The sequence below is a fragment of the Equus asinus genome, chromosome 12, assembly GCF_041296235.1.
Source record: "Equus asinus isolate D_3611 breed Donkey chromosome 12, EquAss-T2T_v2, whole genome shotgun sequence".
Lineage (NCBI taxonomy): Eukaryota > Metazoa > Chordata > Mammalia > Perissodactyla > Equidae > Equus > Equus asinus.
In genome coordinates, this window is record NC_091801.1 from 47448512 (window position 1) to 47465647 (window position 17136).

The 17136-nt window shown below is 35.1% G+C and overlaps 1 protein-coding gene across 15 annotated transcripts in view; it reads left to right on the plus strand.

The window, feature by feature from the left end:
- VPS13B (vacuolar protein sorting 13 homolog B) overlaps positions 1–17136 on the plus strand; it is a 781052-nt gene that overhangs the window by 36575 nt on the left and 727341 nt on the right. For all 15 annotated transcript variants that reach the window (XR_011493286.1, XR_011493288.1, XR_011493289.1 and 12 more), the window contains exon 4: positions 11600–11720. Coding sequence is in view for 12 of the 15 variants with exons in the window: in XM_044743909.2 (XP_044599844.2) it covers positions 11600–11720 (121 nt within the window). In the remaining 3 variants the exon portion in view is untranslated. The remainder of the gene's footprint in view (positions 1–11599; positions 11721–17136) is intronic.

Below are 17136 nucleotides of genomic sequence, written 5' to 3' on the forward strand. Positions count from 1 at the left end.
CTTTAAAATCTTTAAAATTCTTTAAAACCTCAGTTGAGTTCAGTAGAACTATTGAGAATATATTCATGGTACTATTGAGAAAATCCTGCTGTGCTTTACTGAAAATTTATCTGAAATGCATTCTTATATACTGAAGACTCCCTGAGTTTCTCTGTTTTTTGGAATTATATGTGATTAGAAGATGTTCCCTGTTTTTTTTCCCCACACTTATATATCTTTTCTTAGGTTACTTAAGATCTTATTTTCCTTATCATGTTTGCCAAATTTTAACTTTTGCATACGTTTAGAATATGCTGTTGATAATATGCAACAGTTACATGTTTCTTTCCAGAAATGTTTATATTTTTCTTTTGGGCCTCTGGAATCTTCTTAAGCCTATTTTCTTACTGACACTTGCTTTCTTTTCTCTTGTTAAAGCTTTACTCTTTCATTAGAACTTAGTTAAGGGGATAGCAGTAGAAGTGCCTTGTCTTCTTGGCACTACTTTTGCCAAGCAAAAATTTTGTGCTTTTCTTCTCCCTAGTTCTTTTATAGATTCTCTCTTTGTGGTCTGAGTTTTTTGCCTTAAAATGAAAGCTCTGGGTTACAAAGCAATTTCACGTTGAATAATTGTTTAGCCTGTACAGTTTTATTAAGACAAATGTTTTAAAGCAGGAGTCATCAAATGATGACCCATTGGCCTATGGCCTGTTTTTGTAAATAAAGACTTTTTGGAATGCAGCCACTCTTATTTATGTGTTGGCTATGGCTGTTTTCATGCTTCAGTGGGCAATGGCAGAACTGAGTAGTTGTGACACAGTCTAAAATATTTATTGTCTGACCCTTTGCAGAAAAAGTTTTCCTACCTCTGTTTTAAAGTGTATGATCTACATATACATATACATTGAATCTACAGATTCAATGACATTTTTCACAGAACTAGGATAAATGGTTCTGAAATTTGTATGGAACCACAAAAGACCCTGAATAGCCAGTAATCTTGAGAAAGAAGAAAAAACTACAAAGATACAGTAATCAAAACAGTATGGTACTGCTATGAAAACAGACAAATCAATGAAATAGAGAGCCCAGAAATAAACCCATGCATATATATGATCAATTAATCTATGACAAAGGCAAGAATATACAGTGGGGAAAAGACAATCTCTTCAATAAGTGGTGTTGGGTAAACTGGACAGCCACATGCAAAAGAATTAAATTGGACCCCTGTCTTACACCTTATACAAAAATAAACTCAAAATGAGTTAAAGATTTGAATGTAAGACCTGAAAGTATAAAACTAGAAGAAAAGACAGGTGATAAGCTCCTTGACATTGGTCTTGATGATTTTTTTAGACCAGTCTCCTAAGGCAAAGGAAACAAAAGCAAAAATAAAGAAATAGGATTACTTTGAACTAAAAAGCTTTTGCACAGTGAAGGAAACCATTTAAAAGATGAGGAGACAACCTACTGAATGGGAGAAGATATTTACAAATAACATCTCTGATAAGTGATTAATATCCAAATATATAAAGAACTCACACAACTTACTATCAAAAAAACAAACAACCCAATTAAAAAATGAGCAGAGGACTTGAATAAAGAAGACTTACAGATGGCCAACAGGCACATGAAAAGATGCTCACCATCGCTAATCATCAGGGAAGTGCAAATCAAAACACAATGAGATAACAACTCACACCTGACAGAATGACCATTATCAAAAAGACAGAAAATAACAAGTATTGGTGAGGACGTGGAGTAAAGGGAGCCCCTGTACACTGTGGTGGGAAAGTAAATTGGTGCAGCTCCTATGGAAAGCAGTATGGAGGTTCCTTAAAAAATTAAAAATAGAGTTGCCATATGATCCAGTAATTGCACTTCTGGGTATTTCTCTAAAGAAAATGAAAACACTAATTTGAAGAGATATATGCACACCTGTGTTCATTGCATTGTTATTTACAATAGACAAGGTATGGAAGCAGCCTGAGTGTCCATCGATAGATGAATGGATAAAGAGGATGTGGTATATATATGCAATGGAATATTACTCAGCAATGAGAAAGAATGAAATCTTGCCATTTGTGACAACAAGGATGAACCTAGAGGATATTATGCTAACTGAAATAAGTCAGAGAAAGACAAGTACTACATGATTTCACTTATGTGGAATCTAAAAAGCAAATGAATAAACAAAACTAAACAGACTCACAGGTATAGGAAACAAACTAGTGGATACTAGAGGGAGGAGGGGTTGAGAGGGTTAGATGAAATAGGTGAAGGGGATTAAGGGGTACAAACTTTCAGTTATAGAATAAATAAGTCATGGGGATGTATGGTACAGCATAGGGAATATAGTCAATAATATTTTAATAACTTCGTATACTGACAGTAACTAGACTTATTGTGGTGATCATTTTGTAATGTATATAAATATTGATCACTTTGATGTACACCTGAAAGTAGTAGGATATTGTATGTCAGTTATTCAATAAAAATGAAGTATATGATCATTTTAAAAATTAACATTTAATTCTATTAAAATTATATAAGCCTAAAAATTAAAAGCATGAAATAATAAAAAATATATTGCCTTTTCTAGATTAATTATTATGATAAGAATTTGCATGTTGGTGATTACTAAACATTTAGAGAACCTGCAGGCATTTATGTTGAGGAAGTGACATTTTCAGTGTGGATGATGTGTATATTTATGCTATCTTATGTAGAAATAGACAATTTAGAAAGGTAAAGTATTATTTAGTGTTAAATTACTAGGTACCTTGATTAAGTAATACCCAAATAATTTGAGCCCTTAAATACATGGGATCATTTTCTTTATTTAGAGACATGAAGAAAACAAGTTAATAATGGATGACTAGAAATTAAGTTATTACAATGTGTGTGTGTGGTTGCATGTATAGTATGAGGCAGGAATTCGTTAACCAGTTCTCTCTGTATCATTTGAATGGTCTCTTTTCCCTACTGATTTATAATGCCTCCTCTGTCATATTCCAGGTATTCATAAAAATCTAGATCTGTTTCTGGGCTCTCTTGTTTTCCATTGGTTTGTTTAAATTACTGTAATCCTATAATAAATCAATCATAATGCTGAAGGAGGGGCAATCTCCCCACTTTCTTTACATGTTATATTTGTGTATATGTATAGATACTATTCATCTCTTTCTGTGAGGATTCTAATACATTTATTTTAAAATATTTTAAGGTTGTTCTAGAAGATTCATTTTCTTTTTTAAAGATTTTATTTTTTTGCTTTTTCTCCCCAAAGCCCCCCAGTACATAGTTGTATATTCTTCATTGTAGGTCCTTCTAGTTGTGGCATGTGGGATGCTGCCTCAGCGTGGTTTGATGAGCAGTGCCATGTCCGCGCCCAGGATTCGAACCAACGAAACACTGGGCCGCCTGCAGCGGAACGCGTGAACTTAACCACTCGGACACGGGGCCAGCTCCTCTAGAAGATTAATTTTATTGTGACTGAATTTCTTTGATTTCTTTAACTATCTTGGCATTAGATTTCTTTGTGTGCTTTAGAATAGTCGTTTGTAAGATTATTTTCAATAGGAGAGACAGTTACTATTTATTTCACCATCTTTTCTCTCACCCTTCTTTTCCTCAGACCTTCTTGTCTAGTTGTTTTACAGTTACTTCTTCTAGTCTCTAGTCTAGAAACAGGTCTTATTTTGGCAGTTAAGGGCTCCTGCAGTGTTGATAGTGGGTGATGCAGAGTCCCTTGTCTCAGTTCTTATTTGCGAGATTTGTTTCCTTCTGACTCCCTTGCTGTGCAGCTTCATGTTAAGTTCTAGGCAGCAGTTGGCAGCAACTCTTTTTGGCCTCCTTTCAAGACTTGCGGGTTTCACTACATTACTAGTTTCAAGTGTTGAGCCTTGTAATGATCTCCTGCCTTATATGGACCATTCTGAGTCCTCTTTATTCCTTACCTGCCTCAGTCAGCTTTTCCACCTTGAGAATAGCCATGTCTCTTCTTCACTCTGACTTACTGCTTTGAGCCTGGCTAAAATTTTCTTTTTTTACTTTATTGTTAGCATTCCCCGCCCCCCAAATGTTTTTAATTATTTCGCCTGCCATATCAGAAGTATGAATCTTTATCTTTCTTTTTGTTGGAAATCTGGTAACTTCGAATATCACTTGTATTTGGATGAGTCCCCAATCTGTGTCTAACTCTGATCACTATTTTGATCTTTACTAGTATGTGTTCAGTTCTCTTGAGGACATATAGATTGGTATGATAGGCCTTCACCAGAAACACCACATATATAAAATTGAATCTACTATTTTTCTTTAAAAATCAGAGTTTTTAAAAAAATCAATTAGTTATTTCCTGGGTAGTCTGGGGCTTAGAGAGTGGCGTCATCCTATGTGATTCATGGCCAAGCACCTGCTATCTACCCTGAAATTTTTAAAGCTCATTAGCATCATTTTGCAAAGTTAGAGCAGGTATAAAAGAGCATGTTTCACTTTCTTAGGATATTGAGAAAATGGTACTGTCATTGACTGAGTTAGGATGTAAAGGACAGAGAATTTTTTTCAGGGAATGGGGATAAGGGGAAGGGAACAGAGTCAGTTACAGAGTTTATGAGTTTTGTTTTAAACATGTTGAATTTGAGGTGCTAACATTTAAAAAAAATTCTCATTGCTACTTCCCTCATCATTTAATTTCCAAACTTTTATAATCTGTTAATTGTTAGTATGTCTGCTTTTGTTTTCTGTCACATAAGCAGAAGATTCTTCTTCCTGAATGAGGTACTTCATCTTGTTAATCTCCCACTCATAATTTTCATTGGCTTGCCAATATGTAGAATAAAGCTTAAATTTCTTGGACCAATATTCATGGTGGAGACCATTTGCTTTGGCTTCTTTTTACGGCCTAATATTTCATTGCTCTCTTATTTTACCTAAATTGGACTACTTACTCTTTGCAGTAAGACACATGCTTTCTTTGTTCCTACCTTTCGTTGTTCAAACTTCTCTTTTTTTCCCCTGCAGATCACAGTCTTTTCAAACCTCATGTCCTTTGAGACGTTTTCCTGACTACTCAAGCTCACTGTGATCTCTCCCTTCTCAGAATATATGATACTTAGTACTGTACTGTTTAGTAGGCCTTTTATTGTAGGGAGCAATGTGATTAGGGTTGTACCATTTAATAGCATTGTGATTTTGAACCATTTACTTAATCTCTTTATGTCTTAGTTTCCTCATCTTTATTTTTTTTATTTTTTATTTTTTAATTTTTTTTAATTGAGTTAATGATAGGTTACAATCTTGTGAAATTTCAGTTGTACATTAATGTTTGTCATTCGTGTTGTAGGTGCACCACTTCACCCTTTGTGCCCATCCCCCACTCCACCTTTCCCCTGGTAGCCACTAATCTGTTCTCTTTGTCCACATTTTTACATTCCTTATATGAGTGGAGTCATACATAGATTATCCTTCTCTCGCTGGCTTATTTCACTTAACATAATTCCCTCAAGGTCCATCCATGTTATTGCAAATGGAATGATTTTGTTCTGTTTTACAGCTGAGTAGTATTCCATTGTATATATATACCACATCTTCTTTATCCATTCCTCTGTTGATGGGCACTTAGGTTGCTTCCATGTCTTGGCTATTGTAAATAATGCTGCAATGAACATTGGGGTGCATAGGACTTTTGGGATTGCTGACTTCAAGCTCTTTGGCTAAATACCCAGTAGTGGGATGGCTGGATGGTATGGTAGTTCTATTTTTAATTTTTTGAGAAATCTCCATACTGTTTTCCATAGTGGCTACACCAGTTTGCATTCCCACCAGCAGTGTATGAGGGTTCCTTTTTCTTCACAACCTCTCCAACATTTGTTGCTATTAGTTTTAGATATTTTTGTCATTCTAATGGGTGTAAGGTGATATCTTAGTGTAGTTTTGATTTGCATTTCCCTGATGATCAGCGATGATGAGCATCTTTCCATGTACCTATTGGCCATCCGTATGTCTTCTTTGGAGAAATGTCTGTTCATGTCTCCAGCCCATTTTTTGATCGGGTTGTTTGAATAGTTTCCTCATCTTTAAATGGGAATACTCTTGGGGCTGGCCCCGTGGCCGAGTGGTTAAGTTCGCGCGCTCCGCTGCAGGCGGCCCAGTGTTTCGTCGGTTCGAATCCTGGGCGCGGACATGGCACTGCTCGTCAGACCACGCTGAGGCAGCGTCCCACATGCCACAACTAGAGGAACCCACAACGAAGAATACACAACTATGTACCGGGGGGCTTTGGGGAGAAAAAGGAGAAAAAAAAAAAATAAATGGGAATACTCTTGCATGGGAATAGTGTCTAATTCATAGCATTGTTAAAAGGACTAAGATATGAGTGTAATGTCTAGCAGCTGACCCACTGGAAGTGCTACAAATAGAAATTTTCTTTTTCTTTGTCTCTTTTTCCTCCCTCCTTGCCTTTTTTCTTCCTTCCCTTTCTCCCTGCTTTCCTTCTTCTTTCGATTACAGGAGGGGTTTTTTAGTCAGACAGATCTGGGTGTTCATCCCAGCTCTGTCACTTCCTCTCTTTTAGACTATGGAACCTCTTAATGCCCTAATTACCTCATCCTTAAAATACTTGAGGCTTGGCATATGTAAGTGCTCAATGAAGGTCACTGTTGTTTCTTTGTGACATACATAATTGCTGACTAACTTAAATTGCTCTTAATATTTTTGTGTATACAGTATTCCTCAAGTAGGTTAATAGAGTACCTGGATAAAGGTACCATCTATTTAGACTACTTATTTTCTGTCAAAGTACCTAACACATACTTTTCTTTGATCAGATATTCCTTGCTGAGGGAAGTTATATAAGAAAACAAAGTACAGTTTTAGTAATCTGTTTGAGCACCCAATTCCCTCCAGTGAATTCTAGTAAAAATTAGATGGTATAATGTGGCTTAGGACAGAATGCCTCTGTATATACTTTCGTTCTTTCCTCCTTTAATTTCTGCCTATTGCACCTACCAAATCTAAGAATGGATCTAACCACTTCAATCTAGTAGTTTAAGAAGAGAGGAAGAAGAGAGGTTGGCAATATGATATCCAACTACTGATACAAGGGAAAGTGATGTCATAGGCACTAATAAAGAACAAATTTTTTCTAACGTGTTGCTGTTATGTGGCATAGTTTGATTGTTCTCTGGCTGGGGCAGTATCCTGCTTCAGGTGGCTATGTGTATGAAAAGGCAGAAGAGAGATGGCTAATGATTGCATCATCTGAGGAAAATGACTGTTCCTTTTTACTGAATAGCGTGAATCTCAGAGATGGAAGAATGGCCCCACCACACAGGTGTTTACGGTTAATACAGTGATCTCTTTCATTATTAAAATATAGCCTAATGAATATTCAACTTTGGCCTGTCTGGTGAGCTATTCCTCCTTTTGGGAGGGTCAGGTAAAAGAATGCAAGGGAACATCAACTCTCTTCTCTTTTTCCCCAGCCTATCATAACCCCTTATCCTCATACTTGATGGGAGAGAAAATGGAAGTAGTCTCCGCTGTGGGCTAAAGTTGATGTGTGAAGAGATTTGGGGCATACACATCCCTCCTTCACTTAAACATGCTTGGCTTTTTTTTAAAATGACTAAAATTAAGTTTATTAATATTGTCGTCATTGTAGAGGTGAGCCAGAAATTTCCATTTTTACCATGAAAACTAATGAGTGTATTTTCCCTGGCTCACTCTGGTGTTCTCTAAGTGTGCCTCTGCATTGGTGACTTTATTTGGGTCTCTGACTCTTGGAAGTACAGTGTTACTGTTAGAGATTCTTTATTGCATCTGACAGTAGCCATTCTACTTGCTACTGGAGGAGATAGAGGTGACTGTCCCTAAGAGCTTTGTAGCAGTTCATTTCCAAGGCCCTCACACTGTTTCAGGAGCTTTTGGTGACCAGAGCTGCCAGGTGAGCCTAGTCCTTTTCTCTTGCCAAGTTTGGTGCCACAAGGCTGAAGAGCACAGATGACATCACTTATTAGTTCCATCTTTCAGTTTCTCTCCTTCAACTCTTTCTTGCGTTTTAACCTCTTTATCTGTTTTTAAACAAGGACTTGGAATGATTTGGTTACCTGTTTTAAGTTTTGTCCTACCATTGTGAATCTGGGAGTTGGTGGTTTTCAGGTTTTACCTGACTAGCCCTATTAGGGCTAAGGTGAAAAGTGGCAGCATGATCATGTGATCTGTCAGTATGAAAGTAATGGATCTATTTACATACAGCGTTTGTCACATTTTCCCTCTGTTAGGAACTTTTGTAAGGAATGACATTGTTGCTTGTTTCTTGAGGAGCAAAGGGCAGTATTTTTCAGAAATAGCTCTACAGTCCCCAAGAGGAAACATTCTTTTGCCATGAAATATACTTACTAGACATTTTGGAAAAATTGCAGTCTAAATAAGAAAGATATAACTGTAGTGTGTTTGAGGTTAAAAATTATCTGAAAACATTTTAACTAGTATTTTTGAGAACAGAGTTTCTTTTGTTAGAAATTAGAGGGTTTCACTGGAGTAAGATGTAGTCCGAAGTGATGCATAGTGGTTAAAGCAGATGATGAATTCAAACTAGTGATGGAAGTAATTCTAGTTTCAATAGTAAATATCATAATTCTTGCTTTTCATTTAATTTAGTTGGGGGAGGATTTGAATGGAAGCCCACTTGTAATTGATACAATTAAAATGTCATTGAAATGAAAACAAGTTCGAATTATCAGAAGGATTATTTTCTAATTATAAGATATATGCAACCGTAATTTCCTAACCATAATAAAGAAAGAAGTGTTTACACATTTGGTAATGTTTGTTTCATAGTATATATTCCTATGAGTACCATGATTAATGCTCATTTTTAAAGCATACTAAAGTTTCACGTTTATTATAAATTTTAAGCAAATCAAGTTATTTAGCTTTTCTTTGAAATAATAAAATCATGTAGTTTGTAGGGAAGCTTTATTCACTGCTTTTTTTAACTATTTGAAAACTAATATGTAGTCTATATACTTTATCCTTTTTTGCTAACTTTTTGAAAATAAAAATAACTTTTTGAAAATAAAAATAACTTGTTCTTTCTTTTGCTTTAAAATGTTTGTCATCTCGTGTATGCCAGATTTATTGGACTGCAGTAGTTTTAGTGCGTTTTGGCTGGAATGTTTATTATGACATCATTATAATCTATATACAGTATGTGATTTCAGATGGTTTCAGTGTTAAATATTTTCATAATTATGCTAGTTTTGGCAGTTCACTTGGAACTTTTTCACATCTCTTTAATGAACATGTTTTACTTCTGGGCTTTTGAGACACCCATATGTTTGGAAAATTAATAGTGTGCTTTTAATGTTAACGTGCAGAAGTGTATGACTACAGACATTTTTAAGGATGCAAGTTGAACTAAAAGTTATTACAGTAAGATTTTATTCACAGTAGTAGTCTTTTAGTATTTAGAGACTGTAACATCCCTCTAAGTAACAGAAGATGTCATTATAAAGATTAAATAGTGAAATTATTTTGTGGAATGAAACACTGTGAAGTTTGTTTTGCGTTAACTTAATATCTCATAAGTTCATGCGAAAATTTTGTTGATTATCACAGCAAACTTTTACTTCTTTCTTGTAATGCAGTTTCAAACAGAAATTTTTCCTTTTGCTAATATGTCACTAGCATCTGAAGCCATGCTATCCTGTAAAAGATCATCTTTTATTGTATAATTCTCTTAATGTGGTATTGAATAAGAATTTTTGTTTTCTAAAGGAGGTCTTATCATTTTATTTGCCTCTAGTACCCCATTAGATTGGTAAATTTAGTGGTTATCCTTCTTATTTATTCTTGAAGTTTTCTCTTCAAATATATAAAATAGAAAAACTAAATTTATCACCATTCTTGTAAGTATTATAAAATAATTTTATTATTGATTAACACAGTACACTATCAATTACCCTTTGTGTTGGTATCTTTGATCTCTCCCTCCTCATGTGCATCTTTCCTTCAAACAAAATGTTCTCTTTTATCCCAAAAAAAAGGAATAAGAAGAAGCCAGATGCTTTCACTTCATTTTACTACCCCATCTATTTCCTCCTTGTAATACCTGTCTTCTTGAAAGAGCAATGTATGCTTATCTACCTTAACTTCTTTTTTTTGAGGAAGATTAGTCCTGAGCTAACATCTGCTGCCAGTCCTCCTCTTTTTGCTGAGGAAGACTGGCCCTGAGCTAACACCCACACCCATCTTCCTCTACTGTATATGTGGGACGCCTACCACAGCATGGCTTTTGTCGAGCAGTGCCATGTCCACACCCGGGATCCGAACCGGCGAACCCCGGGCCGCTGAAGTGGAATGTGCGCACTTAGCTGCACCACCAGGCTGGCGCCTGCCTTAACTTCTCATTCACTCTTTGAACTACTCATTTACTGCTCCCACCCCTGTCCTGTAGTGGAATTACAGAAATCTCCTTTCTTGTAGGTTATTGACATCCTCCTCCTAATTACCAAATCTTGAAACGTGTCAACTGGAATGAAGACAGAACATCTCTATGGTTCTTAATGTTACTCCATTTTTATTGAACTGGTACATACCTTTAATTTTTGGCATTGTTCTTCCATCTTAAACCTTGTATACTCTGGCTTTATTTGACTAATCATCACTCCTTGTATGTGCTACATACATTTATACTGTTTTCCTTTTGTTTTTAGTTTTTCCCTGATTTTTCCTACAGTCTTAACCTAAAACATTTCTACACTGAGTTTTAAGGGCCTGACCTCTCTAGTTCTTCCAAATAGAATGACTCTTTGTTCTCCTATTACTTAAAAACCAACAAAAAGTACTCTTGTAGAACTGGTTATATAGGTTTTTAATAGATTATGAAATCCTTGAGGAAAAGTATTGTATCTTATTTGCCTTTGTAAATCCAGCAGTTAGCATGTAGGCACATTATATAAACATTTGTTGAATCAAGGTAGGAAAAGAGTACTCGCATACATTGTATAAAGGAATAAGTTTCAAAAATGTGTATGATTTGTTGAAGTTTCTGTATTATCCATGTCAAAACCCAATTAAACCTTATATCTAATCTGAATACTCAATTCAATAAATATTGTTAAATAGGATGCAAAAGATTCTAAGGATAATTAAGGTTAATCATTAAAGATGATTAAGACGACAGCTATATTCTTAATTTAATTCATAAAATAGTGAGGGTCTTAACATATAAACAACAAATAGGGGAAAATTAAGACCCTTTCCATTTATTTTGCATTCAGATAGAGATGGAAAGTGTTTAAAAGCTTCAATTAATTAGTCTTTTGCTGAATCCTTATATAAGAATTTTTTGGACATTATTAAGTGGTTTATTTTGATACCAACTAAAGAAAGGAAGAATTTGTGATTTTAAACTACTAGTTACTTTTAAAATGCTGTTTGAGAATGCAAATTATGAAGATTGTGTGGTTATATAGATTTCTAGAGCTAAAAAAATTAGAAGAGTCTATCTAATCACATTTAGTAACTGTAAACTGCATATGTTTAACACAACTTTTCCTAATCCTTGAATGGTGATTGTTGCTTTTCTTTTCTTTGTTTAAAATGAAAATAGGATGACCATGAAAGCTGTGGTTCTAATTCTACCAACCGTAGTACTACAGAGAACACGAAATCATCAGTAAAACCCCGAAGAATTCAGCAGGCTGCTCCCACAGATCCTGATTTACCACCAGGTAACTTCTAATGGGATTGATAAAGCCAAAATTTCAATTGTTATTAATCCTTGTTTATAGCCCGTTGTAGAATATACACTTTCAGTATTCTGTAGTGTCATAAAATATTTAAACTGTATGTGCATGGGCATTTGCTGCATGACATCAGAACACATTGAGTCCAGATCCCTCACAAATGTCTGCTTCACATTGTGATGCTCTTTTGCAGCAGGTTGTTCCTTAAGTTTCTTTCTTACATCCTCTCCAAGCAAAGACTTGATTGTAATTTCCCACTCATAGTCTTTTTGTTCCGTTTACTTCTTGATAAACAGAGGAAAGACATTAGAGGGTTCTGAGTTTCTGGAAACTATAAAATTCACTAACAGAATCACAGAATTTTTTAAGTGGGAGAGACTGTCTCTCCTCTTTCATTTCCTGAAATTTTTATTTACCCCAAACAGTTGTGGCTTAGAAATAACATTTCCTTGGTAAATATTTAATGATGAAAAAACCAGTGATCGTTATGTGTCAGCTCTGTGGCCAAAGTGTATAGCTGCTTTTGTAGAGTTAGGAATTATCAGTCACTTCTCTTTTGATTTTATTTGTCAGTTACTTCCTTTTTCTGAGGTGTAGTTGACATTGGTATACACTTGTTTTCTGCATCAAATTTTTGTAGGTTTTCTGCTGGTTTTAACCTAGTTAATATTTGAGAGTCTTTTGGCACCATCTACTTTACTTGTAAGAGGCTAGGGTTAGTATAACATTTCATAGCCCTCCTCCCTCAAATATATGTTCTAAGTTACATTTGAATTGAGTATTTTTAACTAGTGTTATAGTGATGTTAATGCTGATGCTTTGTATTCTTTGAAACTTTACCCAACAGGTCTCTGTAATCCCTTTGGCTTTAGAATAGATTAATTGCTATAGCTGGAGAAGGTGCCAGAAGAAGATATTTTACTTCTGAACGTTTCTGATTCTGCTTAGAGTAGTATGATGGTTCCAAAACTTTCTAAAGTTTTTCTTACTAATTAACTCCTTTGGGAAATATCTCTGGTGAATTAAACTGTAAATTAAACTGTAATGTTTTTATTTATTAAATAGGCAACTCCTTTCCCCCTTCGAATTTCTGACTACATGTCCCCTCAAAACTTCTTACATCAGCTCATTGTATAGAACTCTCTCCATCAACATCCTGGCAAAGAGTCATCAGTTTTGGGTTTAACTGTTGTCTTGTTACGTTTTTTTCCTCTTAAGAAAGAACTTGTTTAAGAAAAATTTAAAGCTTTTGTCAGTTGTTAATTTCACAGATAAAAATCTTCTATGGGCTAACCTGCGTGTACTTAAACAGGTCCCAGACTTTTAATGATTCTTTAGAGACTGTATTAGAATTTACACTGATATTCAGAATTGGGAGAATTGGCCTATTTTTAGGACATAAAACATAAATGTAACATAAAACATCTTATTTTTAGTGGTATAAAACAGAGCTGTGTTCTACCTGAACTAGTTGAGGTAGCTTTTGGATTAACATCTGCTTTTCTGCCTTACCCAGCAGGAGGACTCATATCCTCTTTTATGCTGACATAAATCACAGTTAAGGAGTTGCTTTAGGAAGTAACTGAACTTGTTGGGCAATTACTGGGAGGCAGAGCAGCTAAACTTAATCTTGCCAAAAGAAAAAAAAAGGAATAATTTGAGAATCCAGTTGGATAATGGTAAATCATTTTATTTAAAGGTTGACTTATATGGTTATTTGAGGACTCGTTTCTGGCAACCTTGTCCTGCCTGGGAACCATATTAAGGTTCTTTCATGGTAGAGATGAATTCTTGCTCTCAAATTTTCTAGGGCAAAGTTTTTTCTTCTAGGAGCTGTGGTTACAGTTTTGGAGTTTGAACATTTCCATAGATCTAGAGATGCTTTTTGAGAAAAGTTTTGGTGTTGCCAATAGTTGTTTGTCCTACACCCTTGAAGGATGAGTGGTTCTCTGATAGAAAGAGAATTCAAGTAGATATCTAATATCCTCTTTGCAATCTCAATTCTTGGTATGCAGAACAGTCTTTCTCAGATTGTGGATCTTGACTGCGTTGAGTGCGTTGTGAAAGCAATTTAGTTGAGTCATGGCAAGCATTTAAAAAATATATAGCATAGAATAGGAAACTTCATAGCATATGGCATGTAGTAAAGGTTAGCAATATTTCACGAAACTTGTATATGTATATGTGTTTATGTGCATTTGTGCTGGGTTATAATGTAATATTTCTTCCTGGGAGAGGGATCAAAAGAGTTTGAATCTGACTGAAGCATACACATTTTCTTTCAGTTAACGATGTATAGGCCAGGATCTTCAATTACTGCTACTAATAACAGTTATGAATTGTGGCCTTAGCACATCCTGTACGATATGCTGACAGTTCCTATTCAGAGAGAAAGTTTAAGGATGTTTGATTGATTTCCTTATTTATTCATGCTTTCCTCAGTATTCTCTGCACTTGATCTCTCTGTAAAGCAAGATTACTTCTAAGTTAGATACCTGTATTATTCAGTTCTGTGCTCTCTGAAGTGAATAGCCTTGGGCTCTTGTTGAAGGTCATTATCGGAAGCAGCCCTTTGTGAGCAGCTTCTGCATTTTCTCTAAAATGGCTTTAGAGGGTATTGTCCTTTAACTTATTCAAGGTCTCTTAATTAACTGATATGTTTTTTCTTATTTAGTAGTTACCATTAAAAAAAAATCCTACTTTTCTTGTTTGCTAGGAAGCTTAGAGAGAAATTTTGCGTTCTATTGCATAGCTTCCTCTTTCTTGGTCTTGTCATATAATTATGTTTTTCATTTTCTTCTCCTTGCCCTTTTACTCAGAATATATGTATACATATATATGTATATGTATGTATACACACATACACAATTAGTGGACATATTTAGGGTATAGACAAACTGAAAACTCTGTTGCCCACTGGGTCTGAAGTTATGACTTAGTCATCTTTGATCTTCATCATCTAGTATAAAGATCAGTAAACATTTTCTGTAAAGGGCCAGTTATTAAATATTTTAGGCTTTGCAAGCAATATATTTTCTGTTGCAGCTATTCCATTCTTCTGATGTAGTGTGAAATCAACCATAAATGATAAATAATGTACAAGGCTGTTCCAATAAAGCTTTATTTATGAAAACGGATGGCACGGGCCTCATTTTGCGAGCCTCTGATCTAATATAATGTCTGGTTCACAATAGGCACTTATAATTTACTGCACTGCACAAAAACTGAACTGCACAAAATCACAGTGTTTTCTTCAGACTTTGATAATCAGAGTTATAGAGTCATTGAAATGTCTAAGAAGTTACTTCAAATTTTCTGATCTAACTGTCTTTTTTGGACATAGACCCTTGAAAATCTGTTGAAAAAGTTACAGACCCATATATGCAAATTCAAAATTTGAATATTATTTTAGGGTATTCACATACCGGCTGAAGTCCATCTGCAGGTCCCAGCTAAGCCTCTGATCTAGCCCACATTTTGTGGGTGAGAAAATGGAAACTCAGATTTTTTTGGTATACATGAGGAGAGACATTATTAAATTAGTAGTAGTCATTTACTCAAAATTTTGTTTTCTGCAGAAAATATTGAATATGAAATGGAAGATATAGTTTGTGTGTGTGGTGTGTGTGTGTATGCTTAAATGCTTGCCATCTTAACCTGTTATGGCTTGGTTTTCTGAAAAATCTCTTGAAGGAAGTTTAATAATAGTTGGGGAGTATATCAGCTAATTTAAGAATGTTTATAATGTATCAAGTGTTCAAGAACCTGAGCCAAAATGGCAATGTATTGTTATAGAAGATAGCACAATCATTTCCTTTCTGTTTGCCTGAGTGGGGAACATAGAATTTAAAGCTATCCAATTGTTCCTTTCTGGAACATTTAAGAGTAGAGAAGACCTTGTTGCAAATGAAAAACAAATGCATAGCATGTTTCACATCATTATTTTTGTGTTTATTGTTTGAACATCTTCTATTAACATTTTCTGGAAAATATTTTTAAAAATAATAATGTGAATAATGTGACAAATTGTGTAAGTTAAGTTATTGTTGACTGGTGAACACATTAACCTCTAAATTTCAGTGGATTTACACAACAAAAGTGTTATGTTTTCTTGATGTACCAGTCCAAAGACAATTTTCTACCAGGAGCCCAGGCTTCTTTTATCTTGAGGCTCTGCTATCCTCTAAGCCAGACTTTGAATTTTACTACTTTCAGCCTTTTCAGGAGGAGAGCCTAGAGAAGACCTATCTACTTCCTGCCCCCTGGCTGGAAGTGATACCTACTCTTCTCAAATTTTATTGAGGAAACCTATTTGCATGAACATTATGTATGGCTTATAGTCATATCTCAGTAACAATTCTTCATTCTGGAAGAAGCGCAAAATATTGATGGATAGCTAGCCATTTCTGCCATACAGGTGTTCTTTCTCATTAATATATTGATTCTTTTAAAAGTAGGTTATGCTTCAAACTATTATTTTGTCAATAGCCTTCAAGATATCTAACGTTTATATTTTATTACAGAAAAGGTGATAATTGGAGAACCTTTATTTCATTCTAATTAGACTGAATTTGAAAATATTGCTTAGTGGAAGCAGCTGTTCGATTCCCTAAATCTTTATTGCTGTGTGAATGAGAGTATGCTGGAGCAGCTCATTGGAGGCTGTCTTTGCTTTCAAAGATTTAAAGTGTAGGAGACTTTGTAAACTACTACCAGTGCAAAGCCAGAGCAAGGAGGAGTTCTAAGAAAACACAAGTAATGTTTTTCAGTTGCTAAAATGAAGGAGTGGTTATGTCTAGGTGTGTATGGCTTCCAACACACACAAGTAAAACGAAGAGGCAAGAAAGATTAAAAGTGAAAGGATGGGAAATGGTGTAACAGACAAATACTATTCAAAAATAAGTCTGGGGCCTGGCCCAGTGGCCAAATGGTTAAAGTTCTGTGTGCTCTGCTTTGGTGGCCCAGGTTTGTAGGTTTAGATCCCAGGCACAGACTTACTCCATTCACCAGCTGTGCTGTGGCGGTGTCCCACATACAAAAAAATAGAGGAAGATTGGCACAGATGTTAGCTCAGGGCTAATCTTCCTCAAACCAAAAAGAGGAGGATTGACAATGGATGTTACAGCCAAAAATAAAAGTCTGTATTTGTAGCATACAAATCAGGCAAAATAAAACTTACGGAAAATGCATTAATGGACATATGTAGTTGATACTAAATTATAATAAAAGGTAGAATTCTCCAAAAAATATATGATGACATTGTATGCATCTACAACCTAGCTTTGAAATGTGATAGATCAAGCAGACAAAAAAAATCCCAAAACTGGATCTTTGAATATCAAAATTAACAAGATTGTTTTGGTAGATACATGTAAAACTGGACCTATCAGATAAGACAGTG